This window comes from Antechinus flavipes, chromosome 4 (assembly GCF_016432865.1).
Source record: "Antechinus flavipes isolate AdamAnt ecotype Samford, QLD, Australia chromosome 4, AdamAnt_v2, whole genome shotgun sequence".
Taxonomy (NCBI): Eukaryota; Metazoa; Chordata; class Mammalia; order Dasyuromorphia; family Dasyuridae; genus Antechinus; species Antechinus flavipes.
The window spans coordinates 158,599,126-158,627,110 of NC_067401.1; the positions used below are offsets into that span (position 1 = coordinate 158,599,126).

Below are 27,985 nucleotides of genomic sequence, written 5' to 3' on the forward strand. Positions count from 1 at the left end.
TCCAGGCCTCCAAAGAGGAATTGTGAGAAACTATCTCCCCCTCTTAGTTTTGTCAGAGGTGGGGGATTTCAGGTATGTAATACTGTATATAATCAGACTTTTTTGGGGGGATATATTAGCTAGTTTTGATGGACTATTCCCCCCTCCTCCCCATCCATCTTTCCTACTCTTTATTATAAAGAGTGGTTCCCTGGGAGACATTGAAGGAGAGACTTTGAAGGGTGATGTAAAAGCAAAAGAGATCAGTAGAATTTTATTTAAAAAATAGAAATACACATACACACATATATACATATAATCATGTTGTGAAAGAAAACAGACTAAAAAAATAAGAAAAATAAAATTTAAAAAGTATGCTTTGATCTGCATTCAGACTCTATAACTTAAACAGAATATATTTAGAAAATGGAAAAAAAGGAGCTCTTCTGGTTATTAATTCAGCAGCTTATTTTTATTCTAAAGTTAGGGCCAACAACAGATCTATTGAGAAATAAAAATGGAGGAAAAGTGTGGTGAAGGTGTCATGGTTTTGGATAACCATGGATTATGAATATAGATATATTTTTGTCTACCCAAGCAGAAGTGTTTGGAGATTCATGAAAAGTAGAGTGTTTCTGGGACAGTTATCAGGGTGGAGGTGGGGAAGTCATTTGAAGAAAAGAGAAATAGTCTCTTGTAAAATGTGATTTGAATTTCATTGGTGGGAACCCTTTCTATCTGAATTTCTAGCCAGCCAATTAGCAAGCAATTATTGAGCACATAGTTTCAGAAAGAGTCCTAGATTCTGAAGATACAAAGATAAAAGCCATAGTCTCTGCCCTAAAGGTGCTTATAGTCTAATAGAGAGACAACATGAATAGAAGCCCTGCTAGCTTTAAGTCTATGATTCTGTTATGAGTTTAGGATATCCACACATACACACACAAATATTGATAGATGGTAGATATAGATGTGTGTGTACATATATATATATATACATATATATATATGTTTATGTAGACATATATAGATGTATCTATATATACATATTCATTTATAGATATACACATACATATTCCAAACTCTTTTGGTTCAGAAAGTTTGATGCTTGCTAATAATTTCTCATTGACACCCTAGGCTTTTTCTGGCTCCAGGAGCAAGGCGGTGGATTAATATAGATGGCAAGACCATGGACATCACAGTCAAAGGACTGAAACACCCTCATCGCTATGTTCTTGATGCTGCTCAAACTCATATCTATATGCTTATGAAAAAGGTTTGTTTTCCTTCCCTTCCTTCCTTTCTTTCTTCCTTCCTTCCTTCCTTTCTTCCTTCCTTCCTTCCTTCCTTCCTTCCTTCCTTCCTTCCTCCTTCCTTCCTTCTTCCTTCCTTCCTTTTCTTTCTTTCTTTCTTCTTTCTTCCTTCTTTCTTTCTTTCTTTCTTCCTTCTTTCTTTCTTTCTTCTTTCTTCCTTTCTTTCTTTCTTTCTTTCTTTCTTTCTTCTTTCTTTCTTTCTTTCTTTCTTTCTTCTTTCTTTCTTTCTTTCTTTCTTTCTTTCTTTCTTTCTTTTTTTCTTTCTTTCTTCCTTTCTTCCTTTCTTTCTTTCTTTCTTCCTCTCTTCCTCTCTTCCTCTCTTCCTTCCTTCCTCCTTCCTTCCTTTCTTCTTCCTTCTTTCCTTCCTTCTCTCTCTCTCTTCTCTCTCTCTCTCTCTCTCTCTCTCTCTCTCTCTTCCTCCTTCTCCCCTTCCCTCCCTCCCTCTCTTCCTTCTTTCTTCCTTCCCTTCTTCTTTCCTTCCTTCCTTCTCTTATCTCTCCCTCCCTTCCCTTCCACCTCTCTTCATTCCTTCCTTTCTTTCTTTTCTCCCTTCTTTCCCTTCCTTCCTGGACTTCAGTCTCATCTTTAAAATGAAGGAGTCATTTGACAACCTGAAAGTTCTCTTATAACTCTAAACCTATGATCTTATGATTCTATATTATATCCCCCAGTGGAATGGAAACTTCATGAGGGTAGGGACTATTTAGGCTTTTAAAAAAACTTTATCTTTTCAGAGACTATCATATGTCTTGTATGTATGAGGTGCTTAATAAATGTTAAATTGGACTTTTTGTGTCTACAGAAGACCCCATTGCTTCCTAGAGAAAACTAAATAATTCATTAATTTGAAAAAGAAAAGGAAATTTTGTTTGATTAGCACTCTCATTTTGTTTGAGGCAGAAATTATATAAGTAATTCCTCAGCCACTGAACTAGGACCTCACTGAATAAAAATCATTTAGGGATAAAGATGATACCCTTTTAGGAACTACTCTTTTAGGTTGATAAGGTCCAATTTAATTCAATAATCATTTAATTGCCTTCTGTATTTACCAGGCCCTTATCAGGTAATGGGGATACAAAAACACACAAAAATTAAAATTTAAATTTAAAAAAGCCTGCCTTACTATATCATAATCTAGTGTGCCTGTGCCTTCTTCCTGTTTTTCTTGAAGAGGTGGAGGATTTCAGATGTAGATTGCATATGCAGTCAATTTTTGTGATCCCTATATCAATCAATTGGCTTTACTATTTTTATTTGTACAAAGGGAAGATGGATTGGGAAACATAGTAGTGGTAATAGTCTATCCAGAAATGACTGTAATGTAAAATTAAAATGCATGAATAAAATGTTAGCAAAAAACAAAAACAACAACAAAATTCCCTACTAGTACAGATGTACTCTACTTTGAGAAAATTCTGTATATTAAAAGAGGAACTTAAAAATATAAATTTGAACAAGTTAAATAAAGTTTCACTAATTTGGGCCATCCACACTCAGTTTATGATATTTTTGATAGTTTACTTGATCCTGATTGTTTGTTTTCTAAAGCAGTTTACAAACTGTTTTCCTTATACTACCCTTGGAAAATTAGTATTGTTTTAAGAGCAACTTTGAGTGAACAAGTTATTTTGACTATTATAAATACCTAAATTAACAATAAAGGACATATGAAGAAAGATACATCCAGAGAAAGAATTGCCAAATAGAAGAATATACAGAAGTCATTCGGTTTTCATTCAACCCACTTAAGGTCCATATCTTTTGGTCAACTGTAAGGTTTATCCTCTTGTTGGCTATCTTAAACTCCAAAGAGTACTATACTAGTAGCAAGCACTTCTTGGTATATAATCACTCCTGAACCCAGGAGCTGTTGACTTCTTGAATTTATAAGATTGCTATCAATAGTATTTTATTTTTCCAAATACATGTAAAGATAGTTTTCGACATTCATTTTTGTAAGATTTTGTGTCCTAATTTTTTCATCTTCCCTCTCTTCCCTCCCCCTCCCCAACAGCAAGTAATCTGATATAGGTTATATGTGTATAATACTTTTAAACATATTTCAATATTTGTCATGTTGTACAAGAAAAATCAGACCAAAAAGGAAAAACCTCAAGAAAGAAAAATCAAACAAATAAACAAACAACAAAAAAGGTGAATATAATATGCTTCAATCCACATTCAGTCTTTGTAGTTCTCTCTCTGGATGTAAAGGGCATATTCTATCCCAAGTCTGTTGAAATTGTCTTAGATCATTGGATTTCTGAGAAGAACAAAATATATCATAACTAAGAACTAAATATATCATAATTGATCATCATATAATCTTGCTGTTACTATGTACAATATTCCCCTGGTTCTATTCACTTCACTTAGCACCAGTTCTTGTAAGTCTCTCCAGGTTTTTCTGAAATCAGTCTGCTCATCATTTCTTACAGAAAATAATATTCCATTACATTCATATACCATAACTTATTCAGCCATCTTTCAATCGATGGCCATCCACTCAATTTTCTAATTTCTTGATACTACAAAAAGAGCTGCTACAAACATTTTTGCACAGGTAGGTCTTTTTCTTCTTATATGAACTCTTTGGGATACAGATCTGGTAGTAACACTGCTGGATCAAAGTGTTATAGCCCTTTGGATATAGTTCCAAATTGCTTTCCAGAATGACTGGATCATTTTTTAACTCCACCAACAATGCATTAATGTTCCAGTTTTTCCATATCTCCTCCAACATTTATAATTATCTTTTCCTGTCATCTTAGCCATTTAGATAGGTATGAAGTGGTAACTCAGAATTGTGTTAATTTGCATTTATGAGATTTCTATCAGGGCTGGGGAGAGGCAAGGGACTTTGTTCAAAGTCCAGTTTCAGGCTTGTCTAGACCAGATCAGAACATATCAGTACACATACAAGTATTTGCTATTGCTGCAGGGGTGGGAAAAGACAAAAAATAGCTCGACTGGACGTCTGAGAGAAAATATGTTGTAACATGCTTGACAGATGGAAAGAGAATTATGGGGAGAGAGAGAGAGAGAAAGAGAGAGAGAGAGAGAGAGAGAGGCGAGGGGAGGGAGGGAGAAAGAAGATGGGAGGGAGAGAGAGGGGAGAGGGGAGGGAGAGAGGAGAGGAGAAGAAGACACAGGGGAAAGAGAAACATAGAGGAAAAAGCGCAGAAGGAAAGAGAAAGGGGGCAGAGTTACTTCTCTCAAAATATACTTTTATAGATCTTCCCATTTCAGTGTGTATGCCTTTCCCATTCCCCATTCCCCTATCTGGGTACCATGGGATGAAAAAAAGATTCCTGAATAATTTCCAAGTGGCAAGTCATTCAATACTTACAAAATGGTATATCTCACAAGAAATGGGTCAGATACAGGCTCAATTCCATTCATGTTTCATGGAACATCCCCTGAAAATCCATCTCTGCACATGCTCTATGCAATATCTCCAATCCAACCTTTTGCAACAGTAATAAAATTCAATTTCTTTAAAAGATCTGATCAGGTTTTCACTGAATAAGATTGTTTTTTCTCTGTCCCACCCCATTAAAAAAGAATTAGTAACATTTAACTAGGTTCATCTTATAGAAGGATTTCTTTAAATAGTAACTATCCCTAGTATATGAAAAAATATTATTTGGTTTATAAAAAATTCCATTTGCACATAAGTTTTCAGCTAAAGTAAGTAATACTTTAATATTAATGACCAGAATCAGTTCAGCTTACAATTAAGGATTCACAAAGTACAACCAGGAAATATCTTTATAATATGGAGACACTTTCAACTTTTTTCCTAAGGGCAAATCCCATGTCAGCAAGTGCCAATATGGTCAGAGGATGAACAACCAAGGCTTTGCCTCCAGGGCACTGAAATTTAGAGCTTTGACAGCACTATACTCTTTCAGTAGCACAGAATATACTAAGTTTAGCATTTAATTAGCAAGAATAATCAGAATTTATCTGATGCCCGCTTTTCTCTGGTACCTGCTAACCTTTATCTACCTTTACCCCCTTCTCCTCTGACTATATCCCAGTTGAATTCCTCCTCAATAGACAGCTAGGTGGTCAAGAAGATAGAGTGGTGGACTTAGGGTCAGGTCTACTTGAATTTGAATCCTGCCTCAGATACCTAGCTGTATGATTCTGGGCAAGTTTCTTAACTGCTGTCTTCCTCAGTTTCCTTATCTATTAAATGGGATAATTATAATACCTACTTGACAGGGTTGTTGCAAGGATAAAATGAGGTAACATATATAGAGCATTTTGTAAATATTAAGGTGCTATATAAATGCTAATTATTATTTTTGTTATTGTTAATATTATTATTCCATGGAAGCTAAAGTGTCATAAAGTATATCCTCAGTGAGCTGATATCCCATGATTTCTTTTCCTAATCATTGTGTTGATTTTTAAAAATGATTTGATGTCTGATTTAATATAGTTGGCTTTAAGCATGTTTTGTCAGAGTTTGTCCCAGATGCCAAAACTGCTAGTTATGGCTCTGATTATGGATCAAAATTTGTCATAGCAAAATTCAACACCATGGATTAAGATTATAGTTGAATTTATTATAGCCCTTTATGTTACAAAAAACTTTTATATCTATTATAGGTAAGGTGAGTATTATTATTTATGTTTTATAGATGAGGAAAGAGTAGTACAATGGAATTATGAAACTGATCCAAGGTCACAGATTTTAAGTATCAGAGTCAGAATTCAAGACTATATCTTTTAACTCCAAAATCAGAAGTATTCTATTGTACTTGGTACAGTGGAATAAGTATTGTCTACAGAACTAAAGAACCTGGATTCAAATCTCACTTCTGATGATTATTTATGCTTATAGGCAAGTCACTCTCTGGGCCTCAGCTTCCTCATCTGCCAAATAATGAGGTTGAAATAAATGGTCTCTCTTTTTCTTCCAAACCTAATTCTATGATCCTCTTAAATGACTATGTATAAAACACTTAGAATACAAAAACAAAGTTGAAACTGTAGCTCCCTTCAATGAGCTTGCATTCCATATAACAGAATCAATATACCATCAATAATGTTTTCACTCTATTTCAATATCATTCACCCCAAAACTAACACTTATTTCTAAAAGTTAGTGAAGACTCTCACAATAATTCTTTCTTCTTGATCATAGGACATAGATTAAAGCTGGAATGGACTTCAAAGACCATCTAATTCAACTCCTTCATTTCCATATAAGGAAACTAAGTGACAGAGAGTCACATAGATCAAGATTTCTTAAACTTTTTCTATTCACTACCCCTTTTCATCCAAGAAATTTTTTTATACTTTTTTTTATTATAGCTTTTTATTTACAAGATATATGCATGGCAATTTTCAATCATTGACAATTGCCAAACCTTTTGTTCCAATTTTTCCCCTCCTTCCCCCCCATCCCCTCCCTCCGATGGCAGGTTGACCAATACATGATAAATATGTTAAAGTATAAATTCAATATAAAATAAGTATACATATCCAAAAAGTTATTTTGCTGTACAAAAAGAATTGGACTCTGAAATATTGTATAATTACCCTGTGAAGGAAATAAAAAATGCAGGTGGACAAAAATAGAGGGATTGGGAATTCTATGCAATGGTTCATAGTCATTTCCCAGAGTTCTTTTGCTGGGTGTAGCTGGTTCAATTCATTACTGCTCTATTGGGACTGATTTGGTTCATCTCATTGCTGGAAATGGCCACATCTATCAGAATTGATCATCATATAGTATTGTTGTTGAAGTATATAATGATCTCCTGGTCCTGCTCATTTCACTCAGCATCAGTTCATGTAATTCTTTCCAGGCCTTTCTGAAATTATTCTGTTCATCCAAGAAATTTTTATACAAACCTAGGTATATAGGTATATAAAATAGATGCATAAACAAAACATTTGTTGATAATAAATCATAATTTTGCAACCCCTCATTCAACTATGCAACCCCATATGAGGTTACAACTCACAGATTAAGTAGCTTTGACATAGATAGTAGGTATTACAGGTGGGTTTTGAACCAATCTCTGATGCTTACTTTTCATGTGACTTTTCAAATACTCTTTATGTTTATCATGTAGTAATTAGCACAACCCTGTTTCAGTTCCATAAATCATGTGAACTGGATTTTGGAATTTGTTGTTGGAATTTCTACATGGAAAGGGCTTTATGGTACAGTATGGGATTGGATCTGAAGTACAGGATTTGGTTTCAAAGTCACAGAATTTGTGGTTTTACCACATGGATTCTAATATGTAGATTTATACATCATATGTGGAAGAGTATAATTCTTTAACTTTGCTTTTCTGTCTTGCAATAGCTTGAAAATAACTTTAAATTTCCTTTTGATTTCCTTTTCTTTCCTATAATTACTCTTTTCCTTTTGCTCTTATCAGGATTCTTATGCTCGGTACTTAAAGTCTCCAATTTACAAGGAAATGCTGGCCAAAGCCATTGAACCTCAGGGGACAGCCAACAGAAGGCAAGTGGAATTACTCTGACTGATGGTTGTAAGCAACTAACATTTTGTTGTACAAAGGCACAAAAGAGGAAATGATAAGGTGTTGAGCTATTTGCATGTTTCTAGGAGATCATGCTTATAAAGTCTTCCTATCATCAATTTTCCTTAACAATTACTTTCAGTAAGTTTTTTTCTCTGATACAATTTTAGAAGAATTTGGTTATATTTTGATTCAATAATTTTCATAGCATGAGCAATGGCATCTTATTGGATTTAAATCGATATTCCTTTTTACTACTAACAAGTGAAAAATTGCTTAGGAACTGACATGCCTTTCCTATTAAATGTTCTTTAGTGTCTTTATTTAATTAGTCCTTTAATTCTTCTTTAATTAATGATGAATGGGAGAATGTTTTTAACTTTTTGGAATTGGGATTATAGATACCAAAAGCTTTATTAATATTAGAAGTAGTCAATGAATCACTTAAAATAAAGTAGATGCAGGGTTTTGGAACAGCCACCAACTCTCCTACCCCTGCCAACACAATTCTTTTGAACACTGGCAAATACATTTGCATTTGCAGGTAGTTGGTTCATCTCATGACAACCCCTTCACTAGAACACATCTTCAGGCAATCCAAAGAGGGAGGATAAGAGATCAGAGCCACACATCAAAGGAGGCTCAAAAACAAAAACAAACTTTATTTCATTGCTAAGGATAATGGGCTGTAATAAAAAGAGGAAGAAGGAAGTCTTTGTGTTCCTTCTACCTCATTCACTCCTAAGGGAAGGAGCATCCAAAGGACAGGAAAATCTCTTCTTTCGGCAGCAAGAAAGGAACTTGATAGTTTTACACATCCTGCCAATAAAGTAGGAGGAAAGGGCCTAGTACCTTCAGATCACTTGTGACTTGGTACCGGTGTGACAGAGTGGTTAAGATCTTCTTTGGGTAAGAAAATTGGCTCTTTGACCATTTGTGTCTTGGGTGATTTTTGCATGTAGAACAGTATTAGATTAATGGGAAAAATAAAGGAATGAGTAACAAGAATCAGGGAAATACTCTGATCACAATTTAGTAAGTGCTGGCTATGCTCTTCAGTACAATTCCATGAACACTTATGTGTTTACTGTGTGCCAGGCAATTTGCTAGGTAAGGGAAATGTGAAGGTAAAACTAAAACAATCTTTGCTCTCAAGGAATTTTCATTCCTACTGGGAGTTACAATAAGTTCACAGACAGGTATAATATAATTTAAGGTTTTATGGGAGTGAAGGGTTCTGAGAAAGTACTTTTGAAAAGTGTGAGGAGGGAGAAAAGGAAGGAGAAAGAGGGAGGAAGAAAAAGAAAGTAGGAAAGGAGGAAGTTGAAAGAAAGAGAGGGAGTCACACTTACTCTTTTTGAGTTAAGGGAATAATAGGGACAGCATAATGTCAGAACATGCATATAACAGGATGGTGGCAGTACTTGTCATTTCATTTGGCAGGGAGCTCCAAATCTTCCCAAAACATCTATTCATTCTTCCTCTTCCTCCTTCCTCGCAAATTTTCTCCTTGATTGTTTAGCACAAGAGGAACATTTAGTCAAAGAAGAACAATTTGTTTTTAGGGTTTTAGGGTGTTTTTAGCCCCTCATCAGAAACCTTGCTGTCATTTCCTGATTGAAGAGGATGCTTGACTTTTGCCAAGTAGGGTGGGATGACCAGGGCTAGTCTTTAGGGTGCCAAATGAGGGGGCACCATATTGCAAGTCCACTAATAGCATTTACAATGCACTGAGATCATTTCCCATGCTGGTATCCTCAGTTCCTGAAGCAACTTCTTTAGCAGTGACTTTCAGTTAGTATTCTAGGATTTCTGTCCCACTATCACAAGGAAGTATTTTCCTTACTTCCTAGCTGAGGGAACTTTTTCTATATGTGTATGCATAAATGTATGTATGTCTCTATGTCTACTGCTTATTCAGGAGCAAAAATTCCAAGTTATGGCTTTGACTTGAAACTAGAGTTCCTGGTCATATTGGCAATCACTCTGGAGTCAGATTCTAGATGAAAAACCCAGTTCACAGCCCAGTTAACTATATTTAGGTTTTAGGTATCCTACCGCTGTTTAGTACATAAAGGAGATGAGTATGGCTTCTTTAGCATAGAGTGCTATATAACATGCAATTCTAAGAAGGGAAGGCACAATCCAGATCTTTCAACAAGCCTCTTAGCTGACTAAACTGTTACATAAGGACATTGTCAGTTCTCCATTTAGTCCCACTTCATAACTATTCTTTTTAAAAACATGATTAGAGAAAAGGAGCTCATAACCATTCCTTTTCAAAAAGACTACTAGAGAAAAGGAGTTTGGCCAAATATCATCAATGTAAAGATTTTTTACTTAAGTCCAATTTAAAGCACCCACATTTTATCTTTTCCCAATAATAAGTGACATTCACATATATTGTATCTAGGATATACTGTAACCTATTCAACATGTAAAGGACTGCTTGCCATCTAGGGGAGGGGGTTAAGGGAGGGAGGGGGAAAATCGGAACAGAAGTGAGTGCAAGGGATAATGTTGTAAAAAATTACCCTGGCATGGGTTCTGTCAATAAAAAGTTATATATAAAAAAATAATAAGTGACATTTATATAGCTTTAGGGTTTATATAAAGATTTACTCATAACAACCTTGGAAGGTAAGCAGCATAGTAAAGATATAATTATGATTTTACAGGTGAAGAATTTGACAGAATAAATGATGTCAAAAATTAGAACCTTAGTCTCTAGCCCTCAATCTAGTCCTCTTTTTTTAACTTGAGTTTTTTTTTTTTAAATAGGTTGATCAACAAGAATCATTGTTTATTATATGCCAGCCACTGTTCTAAGTTTTGTAGAAACATATTCAAAAGTGAGATAGTCCTTGCCCTCAAGGAGTTTATATTCTACTGGAGGATACAAAATGTCATAGATAAATAAGTAATATATAAAGTAGTCCACAGTAGTGAAGGAGGCTGATAGTGGAGAGGATCAAGAAAAATCTTTTAAAGGAAGTGACATTTGAACCAAGTCTTGAACAGAGCCAAGGCAAATGTGAAGGGGCGGGGGAGAGAGAGAGAGAGACAGAGAGACAGAGACAAAGACAAAGAGGAAGAAAAAGGACGGAATCAAAAAAAGGAAAAAAAGGAGGAAGTTATGTACAGGTAAATAGTGAATTGGCCAGTTTAATCAATAGTGTGGGTAAAATAGTAACATGCCATTGCCTTGGAAGGATAGACCAGAGTCACACTGAAGGGCTTTAAATGTCAAATGGAAGAATTTGCTTGTTGTCCTACAAGTGATGGGAAGTCCCTGAAGCTTCTTGAGCAGGGAATGTCATAGTCAGACCTGTACTTATCACTTGAGGAGTCATGTGACAAATACTGTAGAAGGAATTGGCTGGTTGTAGCTACGGAAATAATTTAGGTGAGACTTGAAAACCTGAAGTAGAAGCAGAGTGGCTGTTTTTGGTGGTAAACAAAGGAGCTGCTGTTGGAAGGGAAGTCACTTGAAGGATGAGCTAATAGTCCAGATTTTGTCTCTCGCTCTTTAGCATCTTTGCTGGGCAATTAATATGCTTTCTCCCTTGTATCCCTCTTATTAATTCTCTCTTGTTCTTATTTTCAGAAGCAGTCTCCCATTTAGGCGGCGGCGTCTTCGGTCCAGCCTAAGCCCTGTCATCGTTCGGCAGCTGGAGGAAGAGGCTAAAGCTCGAGAAGCAGCCACCACGGTGGACATCACCCAGGTCATGAGCAAACTGGACCGGAGGAGCCAACTCAAAAAGGAAATTCCTCCTAAATAAACTAAGAGGGGCCGGCATGGAGGAGAAAAATCCAAGGAAAGGGATCTTCAGTGGGGAGGGGAAGCTAAAAAAAAAAAAAAAAAAGCCACCAAACTGAAATCCCTTGCACACATTGTTCTATTTCCTATCCTCAATGGACTCTCTTCCTTTCCAGGTTCTTCTCTCATTGATTGAAGACCACCACTAGTATCAGTCATTAGGGCAACCAAAGCTAATTTCCCCATCTTATTGCATAAAGTAGCAAAAATAGAGGATGAAAAGCTTGGGGATGGGGGAGACACCTGACTCACAATCACCATATCACAGTTTATATTAAATTCTGAAATATGAGAACTAAGAGAAATAGGTTACTTGGAGTAGCATTTCTTTCTTTTTTTTAAATTAACATTTCATTTTCCCCTAGTTACATGTAAAACAATTTTTAATATATATTTTTAAATTTGTGTTCCAGATTTTGAGTAATATTTCAATTATAAAAGCATAGATGTGGAATCATCTCTTCTTTAAAGCTTAGTTAACTTAGGAACATCAGTTAAAAATTAAATCTGAAATGTCCCTCACTCTTGCTATCAATCCTTTAATGCACTGCCTGAATGAGCAGTTTAGGGACAAGGGTGGGGATAGCTGAGGAGTTCATCAGTGGCTTTCTTTTCTATTCCCACAAATTCAAGACTGTCCAATACCTTCATATCTGGGTGAGCCATTCCTTTTCCATGCTGTTCTTAATTCATTTCAATAAGCATCCATTAAAGGTTCACCATGCAAAGGGGAGGGAGGGAGGAAGGGGATAAGCATTTATATAGCTCCTATTATGTGCTAGCCACAGTATTAGATGCTTTACAAATGTTATCTCATTTGATTCTCACAACCCTTCGAGTTTGGTGCTGCTATTATATTCATTTTATAGTTGAAGAAACTAAGGGAAACAGGACAAGTGACTTGCTCAGGGTCACACAGCTAGGAAGTATCTGAGGTTGAATTTGAATTCAGGACTCCAAGTCCAGTGCATTATCCACCATGCCCCATAACTGCCTAATACACTATTACAGTAAATGCTGGGGGATACAAAGACAGTTGCCCTCAGGAATTTACATTCTACTGGATACATTCTTAGGTTCAAAATCGTCTATAATGGATTATTGGCAAATTGTCTCCAAAACACAATAGTTTATATAAAGTTTATATAAATATCCTCCCTCCTTTTCTGTATTTAGCAGCATCTTCTAGGCCAATGAATAAAGACATATTTTACTATATTGCCCAAAAATAAGAGTTTCAGTAATTCTTATACTGGACCTTTCTCTAGAATAATAATATTCTGTGGGTCTAGACATATTGCAACCAGAAGAGTGACAAATGGAATTAACATGTGCAAAAATTAAGGAAATATCATCTTTAAAGGTTTCTTAGTAATTTATACTGGGCAGAACTCTGCTATGGCTCTGCTTAAGATTTAGGTTGATGTATGACATGAAAAAAGTAGGTTGACTGAATGGATCCTCTAATTAGAATTAGTGTTAATCCCAACAGGCCAGCATTAGCCAAACCGGGATATAGGTAATTCTATTTGATCTTTTCCAAGATCAACTATGATTTGATCCGTCTGTTTTTTTCCTGATGTAGCTTTAGTGCTTATGCTAATTGTCAGGTGAGAAAGGAGGGTAACTCAGCTCTTATGACTGGAAGGTTAATGTCAAAAATAATCATTTCTACAAGGACATTAAGAAGCCAAATTAAAGAATTGAGAATGGGATCAACTTTTTTATATGTGTGTAGCCATGGGTTTCATGGTGATAAAATGACCTTTCATCAATAGCTTGTTTACCACAGTAATTCCTGCCATTGACTTTGGTAGATTTCTTGAGCTTAGGAATTCTGGGGTGCAGTGGATTAAACTGATTGTATCTGGGAATAACTCCCCCTTCAATAGCTGAGCTCTCTGAAGTTGGGGACCTCCAGTTGCTCAAGAAAGGGTTAGATAGACTTGAAAATGGAGCAGGTCAAAGCTCTTTTGCCATTCAGTATGGTATTGGGCCTGTCAGTGGTCCTTGAACTTTCAGCCTGTACAAAATGGGACTATCTAATTAAAAAAAAAAAAAAACTCTTTAAAAGTATAGCTAGATAAGTTCTATTCTCCTTTACTGTGAAGGACAAGGGAATTCTCATGCAAATTGACACTGTACTTATTTATGACAACTTTTCTGACTTGTGATTTTTTTATGCAAAGGAAACTGCTAGGGAAGAAATTCCTTCTATCAATTCCAGTGGTCTTGGAGGTATGTTATGGTATAGTATTGTACCACTATAATTATTGTGCAATTTATAGTCTTCATGATTGGCCTAGAGACACCAAAAGGCTACCCTGAATGCCCTGGATAACAAAAAGCTTCTTGATCCTAAGGCTAGCTCTCTCTATATCATGCTATCTCTTGTGACAACTTTACACCCAGATAATTCCTGGTCCTGAATTTATGCACCTAGCAAAATTGGAGAGAATCAAGCTTATTGTCTAGACACTAGAAATCTGGAGAGTAGTAGTTTGGTGGGATTCAGGATCATATGAAAGAAAAGATATCGGGTCCTATTTTTCTATCCATACTTTTCTTACCCAAGGACTTATTTTATTTTATTTGATAAGGATAAGGTGGGATTCTATGTCTGGAAAAGAATGGAGGACAATCAAATGAAATCTGTTTTTACAAATTCAAGCAACTATTTTTAGGCAGTCATTGAAATTCTAGCCAGTTGTATTAGTGGGAGAGACGATGGAGTATACATGAAGATATGGAACAGACTTGACTCCAGTTCAATATATTCTGAATACTGTTTTTGATAGCATACTTTTAGAAATAAGCTATCTATTGACTTCTTGTCAGAATATTCTCTGTCACTGTCTTCTAACCCAATAAGCATTTATTAAGCACCTCAAGTGCAAAACACTGTGCTCACTGTGTGAAATCAGTTCTTGCTCGTAAGGGACTTAAATTCTATTGGGTGACATCAGTACAACAATATGTACACCAGATATACCCATTATGTATACATGAACTATATGAACATGAACAATCTGCAAAGATACTGAGATCACGTAGACCAAGAGCACATAGTCTTCACTTTGATTCTATTGAAATTATCAGGACTGAGAGTGGGATTTTGTTAAACTAGTCTTTGCTATCAAGTCCCAAGTCCTCTTCCACCCCTATTGTTAGATGTCTAGTTTTTAGGGATCAGTATACAGTTCTCCTTGGAAAGAACTCTGTAAGAGATTTAATCATTAAATATAGGTCTCTAGGCATCAGAAACCACTTCTTCTGACCACCTATTCACAACCAGAGACCAAGGTAGTGGTAAATAGTTTGGCAATTATTTTGGTAAAGATGGGCACTGTAGATAATCAACTTAGGTCATTCAATTGTAAAAAAAAAAAAAAAAACTCCTTTTCTTTTCTTTCTTTCTTTCTTTTTTTTTTTTTTTTTTAACCATTTTAGGGCTTAATTATTTGAATTATGCTCTCAACTCTTTATCTTGCTATGTCCATGTAGATACTAAATTATTACCATTTTCACTACACTGAAGCTCTTACATAACATCTTAGATACAGAATTAAAGGAGTTAAGCTTTGAGACCATAATTTGCAGAATCAGTGTATATTCAGCTAATGAAAACTGATCTTAATTTTAGCCTGGGCAAAATATAGAATGTGTGTGTGCTATGGTAGATAGGGTAAGAAAAATCTGGGTTCAAGTCCTGCTTTCATATCTAAACTAGTATGGCAAATAATTTTTCAGTTCTTAGGCAACTCTCTAAAGAATAGGTTTAAGGAACATTGCTAATTTGCATTGGTGGAGAAAAGTTCCACACCAGAGACTTACCTAGATTTGTGAAATCATAAATCTGAATTCCCTTCTCTGCCCTATCTTCCCTCCCCAATGGCAAACTAGAAGCATAAATCAAATTTTGAGAGGTAGTATAGTGCAGTGGAAAAAACATTAGGGGGAAAAAATAAAAGAAGGAAAGAGCATTATACTTGGAGCTAGAAGGCTTGAATTGGGGTCTTGGCTACTTCACTCACTATGAGAACAGATGCAAGTGATTTTATTTCTGTATATCTTAGAGGCCTACTATTCTACATCAGTGATTTCTATGCTCAGATGAGAAGATGGGGAAAGAAATCTTAAAACCTTAAGTAAATTTACATACTAACAAATGGGATTCAGAAAACTCTGACTTAAGGATTCTCCCAGGATGCAATGTATGCTAGAAGGGACATCCATGAGATATGTGTTGGGACCTAACTCTGAAGAATTGTTAGTGTCCTTCACTTAAGAGACAATGAGGATTTGGAAATATGAGGTCAACTATATCTAGGCAGGAAGAAATGACATGAAAAAAGAAGGTATAAGAATGGCAACACAAAGAAGATGTCTCAGAATCCAAAAAAGTGCTGGAAATACACACTCTATATTATGCAGTCTCCAAGTTTCCATAAGTCTTACTGCCATTTTGACTTGTTTATGGGATGTTTTTCCACTCCATGGCAAGACATACCACGTTTTATAATGAAAGTAAGTAGGAATCTACTTAATCTCATTTTATAGTCAAATTTGCTTTAAAATAGATTTGTTTTAACCTTGCATTTCTGAAAAACAAGAAATTCCTGTAACACATGCCATAGTTAAAGAGAAATTGTTTTGTAGATATTTGTGTTTTTGTAAAATTAAGTCATTGTGTTCCTGTATTATTGTAGATAATTGAGGGCTCACTTTATAGTAGAGATACTGAATTGTACAAGACACATTTTTTATAATATTTCCTTCACTGTCAAACATACCCAGTGCTCCATTACATCTCTCCAGTTACATATAGAATTTTAATGAATAATCATTAAGTACACACTGTGTGCCAGGTACTATGCAATGTTATAAATGGTTTCAGAGGTCATCTAGTTCATCCCCTGCACAATTTTATAATATGAAAATTTCCTTTCAGGTGCATAATGAGCCCACTAGATAATCTATAAGAAATTTTCAAACCCAATCTAATGAATTTGGGGTCAATGTCTTATTTTTCCCTTATCTAGCCTCTTGTGAAGGCTATGTTTGAGGCAGTTACCATCTTCCAATTCCCCATGTCCACTGAAATGACTATATTTTCAAACCCAATGCTAATGAATTTGGGGTCAATGTCTTATTTTTCCCTTACCTAGCCTCTTGAAGGTTATGTTTAGCAGAGTCCCTAATTTTACTAGGAAAAAAATATTCGAGGTAAAGGAAAGATACTATCATTTCAATCCACCAATCCTATCATCTGACCTAAAGACTTGGACCTTGCCATCTGCCCTCCAGCTAAACTTTCTTTTATGTGTAATTTTTTTCCAATTTGAATTTAAGTTTTTTTTTGAGAGCAAGGACTCATCTCATGTTTTTCTATTTGTATTCCCAGCACTTATCCCATTTTTTTTTCATTCATTCATTCAGGACCTTTTTATGTAAGGGTGGTCTGGATAGTTGGTGTCATGGTTGGTCAATTATTGGTCTTCATATTCATGCCTTTGAAAAAAATAAGGTGCTAGGGATCATTTCTGACTTAGGAAAAGGGGATTACAGGAGAAGTCTCCCAATAAGAGACACTGGTAGGAGAAAAAATATGTCACTAGTAGGGATCAGCTTAATTTAAGGCTATATCTCATTTGTGTTTGCTTAATAATTGGAGAATTCTGGTATAGGGGTAATGTAATGGGGTTAGGACTAAAACAGGGAGTCCACTTGTTCTGTGGTCCTGGCAACTAGACATAGAATTGGAACCTATGCCCCAGGTTGCTCCAATTGTAGGTTCAGATTTTTAAAAAAATTTTAATAACAGCTTTAATTTTCATAATAGATGCAAAAATAGTTTTCAATATTCACTTTGCAAAACCCTGTATTCTAAGTTTTTCTTCCTCCCTTCTCTCCATCCTCTCCCTAGATAGCAAGTAATCCAGTATATGTTAAACATGCAATTCTTGTATACATATTTCCAAAATTATCATGCTGCACAAGAAAAATCAGATCAAAAAAAGGAAAAAAAAAACAACAAAAAGGTGCAAATACTATGTTGTGATCCATTTTTAGTCCCTACAGTTCTCTTTCTAGCTCTCTCTATCACAAGTCCATTGGAACTGGTCTGAATCAGATAGGTTCAGATTTCTAAGCAAAATTCTGCCTGGGAAAATTAAATGAAGCATTCACAAGGTACACTCATATTATTGTCTTCTAATGTTATCTTACCTTCTCTGTATCATGCTACTTTTCTTTGCATCTCTTATACAATAAAATTCTTGTACAATTCAGCCAAGAAACAAAGCCCTTTTCTGGTTTATATAATTTCCTATTTCCTATCTTTCTATCCTATTGTTTTTGTTACCATGCATGTTTTTTAACACCTTGTTTTTTCAAACTGCTGCAGGGAGAGGTTTGGTATAAAAATGAAGAAAATCAGTCCCATAACATAAAATTGAGTTGAGTTCAAAGCTAAGGATTAACAGCTACTCTGGCAAAAGGGGATAAGGAAATTTACTATGTAAAGAGTTATCATAGCTAATAACCATTTGCCCAGAGGAAGAAACAATTGAGATCAGGTAAATAGAATGGGTAGGAATGTAGGTGGGCACAGTCGATAGAGCACTGGGTTTAGAGTCAGGAAGACTTGAATTCAAATGTAACTTCTGGTGACCCTGAATAAGTCAAGCCCTGTTTGCCTCAATTTCCTCATCTATAAAATAAGCTGGAGAAGGAGATGGCAAACCATAAACTCCCTATAATTTATTGTTGGAGGGATGAGAGTGTATATGAGAGGAAGGGAGGGAGGAAAGAAGGGAGAGAGAAAGAGAGAGAGAGAGAGAGAGAGAGAGAGAGAGAGAGAGAGAGAGAGAGAGAGAGAGAGCATGTTGGTACATGCTAATAACCCAACCTGCTTGGGAGGCAGAGTCTGATTGATAACTTGAGCTTGGTAGTTCTAAGTTATATCAGGATTAAAAACAAATAGATGCCCATCCAAAGTCCAGCATCAATATATCAAACTTTTTCTCTCCTTCCATGCTCTCCCCAAAAGGAGATGCAATCTACTTAAGGAAGAGAAAATTAGCCCAGGTTGGAAAAGAGCATGTCAAAGTTGTCATGTTGATCAGTAGTGGGACTGGGTCTGTGAAGATAGGAAATCCTATTTTAAAAAAGAGAGAGACACCCAGAGAGACAAAGACAGAAAGAGATAGACACAGCCTACAGAGAAAGAGAATTAGTGAGACATGAAAATAAATCATCATTGCAGGAATTGATTTAAGTCAAAGGAAAATGGTGTGCCTGATTGGAAAAACTGTAATTTAAAGACACAGTTTAGGGAAAATGGTTGTTGTGCAAATCCTGCCCTGCAATGGGGAAGGGTAAAGATGGAGGGAATTTTAAGACCAGGGTCCTTCTGCAACCCAACTCTCATCTGTGGCTCCAAGAAGATGTAGCATGGGTAGCTTCCACATCCTGGTAAAACCATCTCAGCAGAAGGGCTAAACCAGATCAGGTTGAGGGTAAGCAATGGGCCTCAAACCCATTGGTCAGTTAGGGAAATGTTTATCCCAAGAATGTGAAGACTTTCCTGACAGAATGGGTGAATGAGAACAATTTGTTCCCATAGCCATGAAGGAGGCTGCTGCAGCAGGTATTGTGAAGCACTTAGAGTTTGGTCATAGATGACGACCCCAAGGTCATCCACAGCATCCCAAGCCATCACCAGTCATTCTGATTTTAGTTCTGCCATTGAATTTTGATGACTTTGGAAGAGAAAGTAAGGATGATGATTTTGTGCAACTCTGCCTCACTTAAATCAATTCACATGCAAATCAAGACATCACTCTGTGATGTTATTGATTGTCATCAAAAACAAAGGATGGTTCTGATAAAGGCCTCATTTCCAAAATATATAGAGAACTGACTCAAATTTATAAGAAATCAAGCCATTCTCCAATTGATAAATGGTCAAAGGATATGAACAAACAATTTTCAGATGATGAAATTGAAACTATTACCATTCATATGAAAGAGTGTTCCAAATCATTATTGATCAGAGAAATGCAAGTTAAGACAACTCTGAGATACCACTACACACCTGTCAAATTGGCTAAGATGACAGGAAAAAATAATGATGAATGTTGGAGGGGATGCGGGAAAACTGGGACACTGATGCGTTGTTGGTGGAGTTGTGAACGAATCCAACCATTCTGGAGAGCAATCTGGAATTATGCCCAAAAAGTTATCAAATGGTGCATACCCTTTAATCCAGCAGTGCTACTACTGGGCTTATATCCCAAAGAGATACTAAAGAAGGGAAAGGGACCTGTATGTGCCAAAATGTTTGTAGCAGCCCTGTTTGTAGTGGCTAGAAACTGGAAAATGAATGGATGCCCATCAACTGGAGAATGGCTGGGTAAATTGTGGTATATGAATGTTATGGAATATTATTGTTCTGTAAGAAATGACCAGCAGGATGAATACAGAGAGGACTGGTGAGACTTATATGAACAGATGCTAAGTGAAACGAGCAGAACCAGGAGATCATTATATACCTCAACAACGACACTGTTTGAGGATGTATTCTGATGGAAGTGGATTTCTTTGACAAAGAGACCTAACTCAATTTCAATTGATAAATGATGGACAGAAGCAGCTACACCCAAAGAAAGAACACTGGGAAATGAATGTGAACTATCTGCATTTTTGTTTTTCTTCCCGGGTTATTTATACCTTCTGAATCCAATTCTCCCTGTGCAACAAGAGAACTGTTCGGTTCTGCAAACATATATTGTATCTAGGATATACTGTAACATATCTAACATATATAGGACTGCTTGCCATCTAGGGGAGGGGGTGGAGGGAGGGAGGGGAAAAATCGGAACAGAAATGAGTACAAGGGATAATGTAAAAAAATTACCCTGGCATGGATTCTGTCAATATAAAGTTATTATTAAATAAAATAAAATAAAATATTAAAAAAAAGGATTGATAATGAGCCCTCCCTAAAGATTGGAATTTGGGGATTGTGCTAAGATTTATGCTATTGGGGTCTTTTTGTATGGCTTTTGGGAGACCGTTGAGAACTGCATGGCATTTGAAAGAACAATGTCCAATTCTCCCCAGGAACCTTGAGAACTTTCTGGTATGGGGATGTGAACAAATGTGTCAAATGTATCCCAGTTCATTTGTTGAGGAGCAAAATGGACTATATCAGTTTAAAAAATGTAAAAGTAGAATAAGAATGAGCTGATTCTCTGTTCCTCTCTCTCTGTTTCTCTCTCTCTGTCTCTCTTTCTCTCTGTTTCTCTCTCTCTCTCTCTCTCTCTCTCTCTCTCTCTCTGTTTCTCTGTCTCTGTCTCTGTCTCTCTGTCTCTGTCTCTGTCTCTGTGTCTCTCTTTCTCTCTGTCTCTCCCTCCCAATGAAGACAACAGACTTCAGTATAAGCGTCCATTCAGCATCTACCTGGCAAGGTAGAGGGGCACCCACAGCAGCTTCTATGACCAGGCTGTAGAATTGATAGTACCTGATGTAACACAGGAATGGGTCACTTTCTTAGGCCTTGGCAAAGGGGAACAGTCCTTAGGCCCCATAATAAGAGAGCATCTTAGGCCCTACCCTAGTGGGGCAGTGCTTGGTTCCAACAATATAAAGTGTGGTGTGTGTGTGTGTGTGTGTGTGTGTGTTTGTACACACAGTGACATTAAATGGGCAGTGAGTAACTGAGAAGTCAACAGTGCAGGTGCTAAGACTGGCATAGGCAGCAGGAAAGAGAAGTCCAAGATATACTCCTTTGCTTATCTTAATCTGAAATGTATGGGGCCCTCTCTACTCTGCTTTCAGTATAGTCCAGGATGGTCAAAACAGAGACAGCTGAATGAATACTGTCTCCATGCTTAAAATAAATTTCCTTTTATAGTTGAGTAAACTTTTTTTGATTAAGTATTAGGTGATTTGTTAATGTTTTATTTTATTACAATTCCAGACGTGAAATGCTAGAAGTCTGAGTCAGGCCTAATCTGTAAGAGAACTCATAATTCCTACTTTTGGGGGGAAGGGAAGCAGGTACATTTCCTCATCTCCTTTGAGATGTCAAGATGGATCAGTGTAATTACATATCAGTTAATTTTTAGTGTTCTTTTAATTTTGTAACTGTAGACATTGTGCATATTTTCCAGATTTTGCTGCTTTGTTTTACATAAAAGTCTTCTCATATTATTTTAAATTTCTCATACTCATTTCTTATGGCACGATAGTATTGCATGACATTCATATAGCAGACATGACTGAACAACAACAATATATCTCTGAGTCTTATATTCTCTGATTTATTCTCTGGTTCACTATCTCAAAGTCAGAATGCTACTTTCACTCTCCCCTAAGCAGAGTACCCCTGAAGAATTTGCTGTGTTTCTTTTCTAATATTATTAACTCAATCCCTCTTTGGTTGTATTGACCACCCCTGACCCCTCCCCTCCCCCCATCTATACTTTCTCCCCCTATCAGGAACCAGTAGTTAGACCTCTTGATCAATTTAACCAATTAACATCAATTGAATTGTATAAAGAATTAGCAATAATAAAAGTATTTGGGGGATCACTCTATCATAAAGAATCTTTGATCTCTGAGGGAGAGCAGAGTCAGACTTAGCTCAGGTTTTTACATCCAGATACATCCAGATGACTGTCAGATGAATCCTTATCTCAGCTACTCATAGGCTGAATCCTGAAGCTCATTCTTCCTTTTTTTTTTTTTTTTAACTTCTTTCTTTTTTTTTTTTTATTATAGCTTTTTATTTACAAGTTATATGCATGGGTAATTTTACAGCATTGACAATTGCCAAACCTTTTGTTCCGATTTTTCCCCTCCTTCCCCCCACCCCCTCCCCTAGATGGCAGGATGACCAATACATGTTAAATATGTTAAAGTATAAATTAAATACAAAATAAGTTTACATGTCCAAACCGTTATTTTGCTGTACAAAAAGTCATTCTTCCCTACTTGAGAGCTATAGATAAGGAGAATTCCATAGAGTAAAGGACTTCCAGGGCTAAATATTGAAAGATATTCCTTTGACATAAATTTTTTTTATATATGTGCCTCTCTACCATTACCTTTTAAGTGTGAGACCCTGAGACCTGCCAGTATGAGCTCAGATGGAGGCGAGTAACTCATTTTAGAGAAAAGGGGAGGTCTTCTGATTGGGATTTCTTGAGTACTTATTCAAGAACCCTAGTGTTACAAGATCTATTAGAGGGAATTAAAAAAAAAATAAGTTTGTCCAGCATATTTTTCATATCACAAATCAGATCATTTTCTCTGACATGATTTTGATTATTTGAATATTTAAGTATTAATACGTATTGATTTGCCCCTTGATGTTATTATATAAAGATGTTAATATGAGTTCTTTAGATACTGTATATCTAGAACATGGAGTTTACTTATGCAGATAGAGTCACAAAGAAGGGAATATTATCAGACCTAAAAAGTAAAGCTATTTGAGACTATTTTCTAAGATGTATTAAAATGTAGGGAGATGTGAAGAAAGATGAGGAAAACATAACACCACCCTGTTTTCTATGAATTACATGAAAATGTAGGCACTCTTTAAATTTCTAGAAAAATAAGAGTTTCAAAAAAGTAATTGGAGTCTAACTGCCAAACCTCTCATAGAGGAGAGAACATTTCATAGTGTTGAATTGATGTTAATTAAGGAGGGCATATTTGGAGCTAAATTATTCAAATTTTCCTGGAATAAAAAAACTATTTGAAATATTAGAAACAGCTACAGATGTGAATGGGCTCCTTCCATGCCAGTTTATAATATTCAATATGAATTAATGAATATAATGGACCTTACCTCTTGTTATAATCGAAAACAAAAGAATCAAAAAGCCTGATGCTTTGATGGAAGATCAAGCCAAAGTAAAGAGAAGTAAAAGAGATTTTTTTATATTATAGTTATAACTTATATTATATATATTTATATATATAGTATTATAGTTATAATGGTGACTTGCATGGACATATGATGATATTGTATACTGGAATGAAGTTTTAGAATGTGAAAAAGATGAATTTCAGAAGATTATCTTCAGGAAATAGAAATAGGGTGAAGGACAGGATTTATCTCAAACTCTGAAAATATTTTTTAAAATTATCTCATCTGCAATTAAATTAGCTAGTTGAGATGCAAAATTGTTATGCTCAAGATAGTTCTACCATCACTGAGAGTGTAAATAGTATAGAGGGTGAGAACAGGGATAGACTAACAAGATTGAAGATTGAAACTTTAGTTCTCATTTTTTATCTCTTTGAAGAGTATGGACATCAATATTGACATCATATTTGGGGGTTTGGCAAACTACTCCAAAACAATAACAAACCTTAAGTTTACCCTCTTCTAATATCGAGTAATAAGAGTTGTACAAGTTTTCAAGTCCAGAGGGGAGGGCTGGGAGAAGTTTTATTTGTAAGCAGCTTCAAGTAAACAGGGTGCTATATATCTGGAGAACTGCAGAAGTCTCTGAGGAAGATGGTACTCAATAGAAGAAGTAGGAAGCTGGCTTTCAAGTTTTCCTAAGGACAATTTACCTTTTATGGGGGACCTATGCACATCCTCAGGGATTTATGCTCTCCTAAGGGCATAGAATTACATTAGAATGAAGCACTTTAGACAGCTCCACATAGAAAAGAACAAAGTAAAAAAGTGTTTGGATATTTTAAATATTTTAGGCTAGAGGTCTAGATAAAGGGTATTTAAAAAATTTATTACTTATTTTATAAAGCTTTTTATTTGTATTTATTTTAATTTTTTTAAATTAAGGCTTTTTATTTTTAAAATATATGCATAATTTTCAACATTCACCCTTGTACAACTTTGTGTTCAAAATTTTTTCTCTCTCTTCCCCCCACCCCCTCCCCTAGATGTCAAGTAATCCAATATATGTTAAACATGTAATTCTTCTATACACATTTCCACAAATATGCTACACAAGAAAAATCAGATCAAAAAGGAAAAAAGTGAGAAAGAAAACAAAATGCAAGCAAACAACAACAAAAAGAGTGAAAATGCTATGTTGTGAACCATACTCAGTTCCCACAGTCCTCTCTCTGAGTGTAGATGGTTCTCTTCATCACAAGATCATTGGGACTGACATCAGTTATCTCATTGCTGGAAAGAGACACGTTCATCAAAATTGATTGTTGTATAATATTGATGTTGTCGTGTACAATGATCTGGTTCTGCTCATTTCCCTCAGCATCAGTTCATGTCAGTCTCTCCAGACCTCTCTGAAATTATCCTGCTGATCATTTCTTAGAGAACAATAATATTCCATAGCATTCATATACCATAGCTTATTTAGCCATTCTCCAATTGATTGGCATCCATTCAGTTTCCAGCTTCTTGCCACTACAAAAAGGCTGCCACAAACATTTTTGCACATGTTTCTCTCCTGATAAAGGACATATTCTGAAGATACCTACAAAAGTGATGATGAAAACATGACCAGTGATCTTCGATAAATCATCAAAAACAGAAGTGTTAAAAAAAAAAAGGTCTGAATTTTTAGTAAGGAAAAAGATGAAAGATTAGAGGTTGGTAATATTTGAAAATCAATTATTAACTAGATGGTTTTTAAACATTAAGGAAATAAAGAGGCCGACATAGTTTAACTAAGTTATGCCAAATTAAGTTTGACTATTATGATAGTGTATTCAAAAATTTTCCTTTCTCTTCAAATTTCTGTTCTCTTCACATGACTTCCATACCATTTCCAGAATTACCCTTCTTGGGCATAGTTCTGACCATGTGACTGTGCTCAAAAACTTGCTGTGACTGTCCATTATTTAGTAAATAAAATTCAAAATCCTTTGCTTGGAATCCAAGATCCTTCACCAGCTGGTATCACCATACATTTATAGGGTTATTTCTCATATTGCTTCATTTTACACACTCTATACTCTTCCCACATTATTCCTCCAACACAACTTAAAGCTTTCCTGTCCCATGAATGTATTTCCCTATTCCTGGATGTTCCTTCATCTTTTTTGACTATGTAAGTATTACCCCTTCCTCAATGATCAACTCCTTTGGTCTCTGTTCCAGGATGCTTATTCTTAGTTTCTCCCTATTGACAATGATTATCTTCTTTAGTCCTAACATAGCACTTGTTACTCTCTATTGTACTTATGTAATAGTGCATATTACAGTTATCTTATATTCCTATTAGACTAAAAGCTCCTTGAGGGCAGGGCTATATTGTTAAGCTTTATATTGACCTCAGGACCTAGTAGAGTGCTTTGTGCATAATAGAACCCTAGTAAAGATTGAATGAATTATTGAACTAACTTCATCTCCTTTCTTTAAAAAAAATTAACAGATGTTTGGATGGGTTCAGATGTAATAGTATAAATTCATGCTGAAAATCGTGGGGCTTGTAGTATTCTTCCTTGTTCTTCTGCTAAGAGAAGATGAAAATTTTGAGCAATTTGGACTAGATTGGAATAGGGTTATGCTGCCTGTGGGAAGCTTTGAGCTATTCTAAAGGAATAACAGGCTGAGAGTGAAGCAGCAGCAAATGCAAAGGAACAAAGGAACTATGGAGTTTAGTAACTGCTATGGTGACCAGGATTATGAATTAAGCAGAAAACAAAAGGAACTTAGAATGTTCGTTGCCAGGAAATGACTGTTCCCACTCCAAGAAGCTGGAGGTCAACAAGGTTTCTCTCTCTCTCTCCAACTCTCCCCTCAGGCTATCCTGATGTCCACTCTTGATGTATTTCTTTGAAATGTTCTAAGTTATTCCTTCATTTTGACTTTGTTTTCCTTTTCACATTAAATTATGGTTGACAATGAAAGCTGTGCTTGCATGTTTGCATGTGGATGAATTGCAGGGTTAAGGGGAGTTACAGTGGCTAACTATCTCTAACTGGAGCTGTAATAAGCTGTTATGATTTTTATTAATTCATGCAGTTGAACAAATAATAACAGAATTGTAAACTTAATTAGGGTTTTTTCTTTTGTTTGTATACCAATGAGTTTATGGTTGTAATAAAGTATAAATAAAATAATTCGCACAAAACTCCAGAACTCTAATGAGAGAAAGAAAAGGAAAGGGGAGGAGAGTATGATGCATGGGCCTCTTAGGCAAAATTTCCATCCCTTTACCAGAAGAGAAAGTGAGGGACAATGAGAAGGAAGGTACCAGAAGAAAAAGCCCTTTGACTCCCACTTCCAGAAAAGAGAAATGAGCAAAGTACTCCAATCAGCCATCTCACTAATTTTGCCTTCCAAAGTGGTAACTTCAAGTTATAATAGGTTTAATAGATCGGTAAATCAGGAAAATGTCATATACATATTACATCTTGATTGTAGGAAGGATGGGAAAGTCTCTTGTGATATCTTTATTGATAAAAACCAATCAAAAAACATTTATTAATTGTTTTACTGTCAGAAATACACCTACAAAGATGAAAAGGCCTCTGGAGAGTATGAAGTAAGTTGCTTTATTTATTGTTCTTACAAGAAAAAAGGTGGTCCACTGCAGATCCCCTGCTTATAGATAAGGGAATAAGCCTTTTATTTCTTATCCTGAAGTATAAGTTTCCTCCTTTGTCATCTCATTGGCTGGGGATGATGAAGTTAATAGACTTCCTGGTCCTCCCATTGCATATTTCTTGTTGACATGTTCCCCATCCTTTATCATAAAACCCATGTTCAAAAAAATGACATAAAACTCTTCCTTTGGGGAAGAAAAGTTAATATTAACTGTGTTTGCAGTTATCTTTTACCTACTTTTTGGTTTTTGTTGATTTTTTTTTATAAGCTTATCAGTTCAGTGATTCATTATTTTGTTTTGTACAACTAAGTCAGCTGATGTGAACTTTCTCTAAGTCTTTGTGCCCATATGGAAATACAATTCTATAGGTTGCTCATACCTACTATATGCCAGGCAGTGTGCGAGGCATCAGGAATACAAAAAGAAACAAACTATAATACTTGCCCTCAAAGAACTCACAATCTAATAATACAATCCAATATGCAAAAAATGCATGCAAAGCAAACTATATGTGATAAATAGAAAATAATCAACAGAGGGGAAGCAGTAGAATTAAGAGAAGTTGGGGAAAGCTTCCTATAGAACATGGGATTTTAGTTGGGACTTAAGTCAGGGAGGTAAGTAGAGATGAGAAAGGAAAATATTCTAGACAGCCAAACAGTCAAACAAAATGTCTGGAGCCAAGAACTGGAGAGCCTCATTCATGAAAGAACAAGGAGAGCAGTATCACTAGATTGAAGATTACCTATTGGAAAATAAGGTATAAGAAGACTAAAAAAGTGGGAGGAG

General features: G+C 35.7%; 2 protein-coding genes across 3 annotated transcripts in view; one reads left to right on the forward strand and one right to left on the reverse strand.

Moving 5' to 3' along the window:
- Nucleotides 1–13,340, forward strand: part of RGS9 (regulator of G protein signaling 9) — a 90,238-nt gene extending 76,898 nt beyond the window's left edge. The window contains exons 15-17 of one of the 2 annotated variants that reach the window (XM_051995246.1): nt 1,117–1,255; nt 7,706–7,791; nt 11,418–13,340. In XM_051995246.1, the coding sequence (XP_051851206.1) occupies nt 1,117–1,255; nt 7,706–7,791; nt 11,418–11,592 (400 nt within the window). In that variant the 3' untranslated portion in view covers nt 11,593–13,340. The remainder of the gene's footprint in view (nt 1–1,116; nt 1,256–7,705; nt 7,792–11,417) is intronic. The other variant, XM_051995247.1, reaches the window with a different exon arrangement.
- The window catches only part of ARSG (arylsulfatase G), a 996,823-nt gene that overhangs the window by 486,043 nt on the left and 482,795 nt on the right, over nt 1–27,985 (reverse strand). The gene's annotated exons all lie outside the window — the stretch shown is intronic.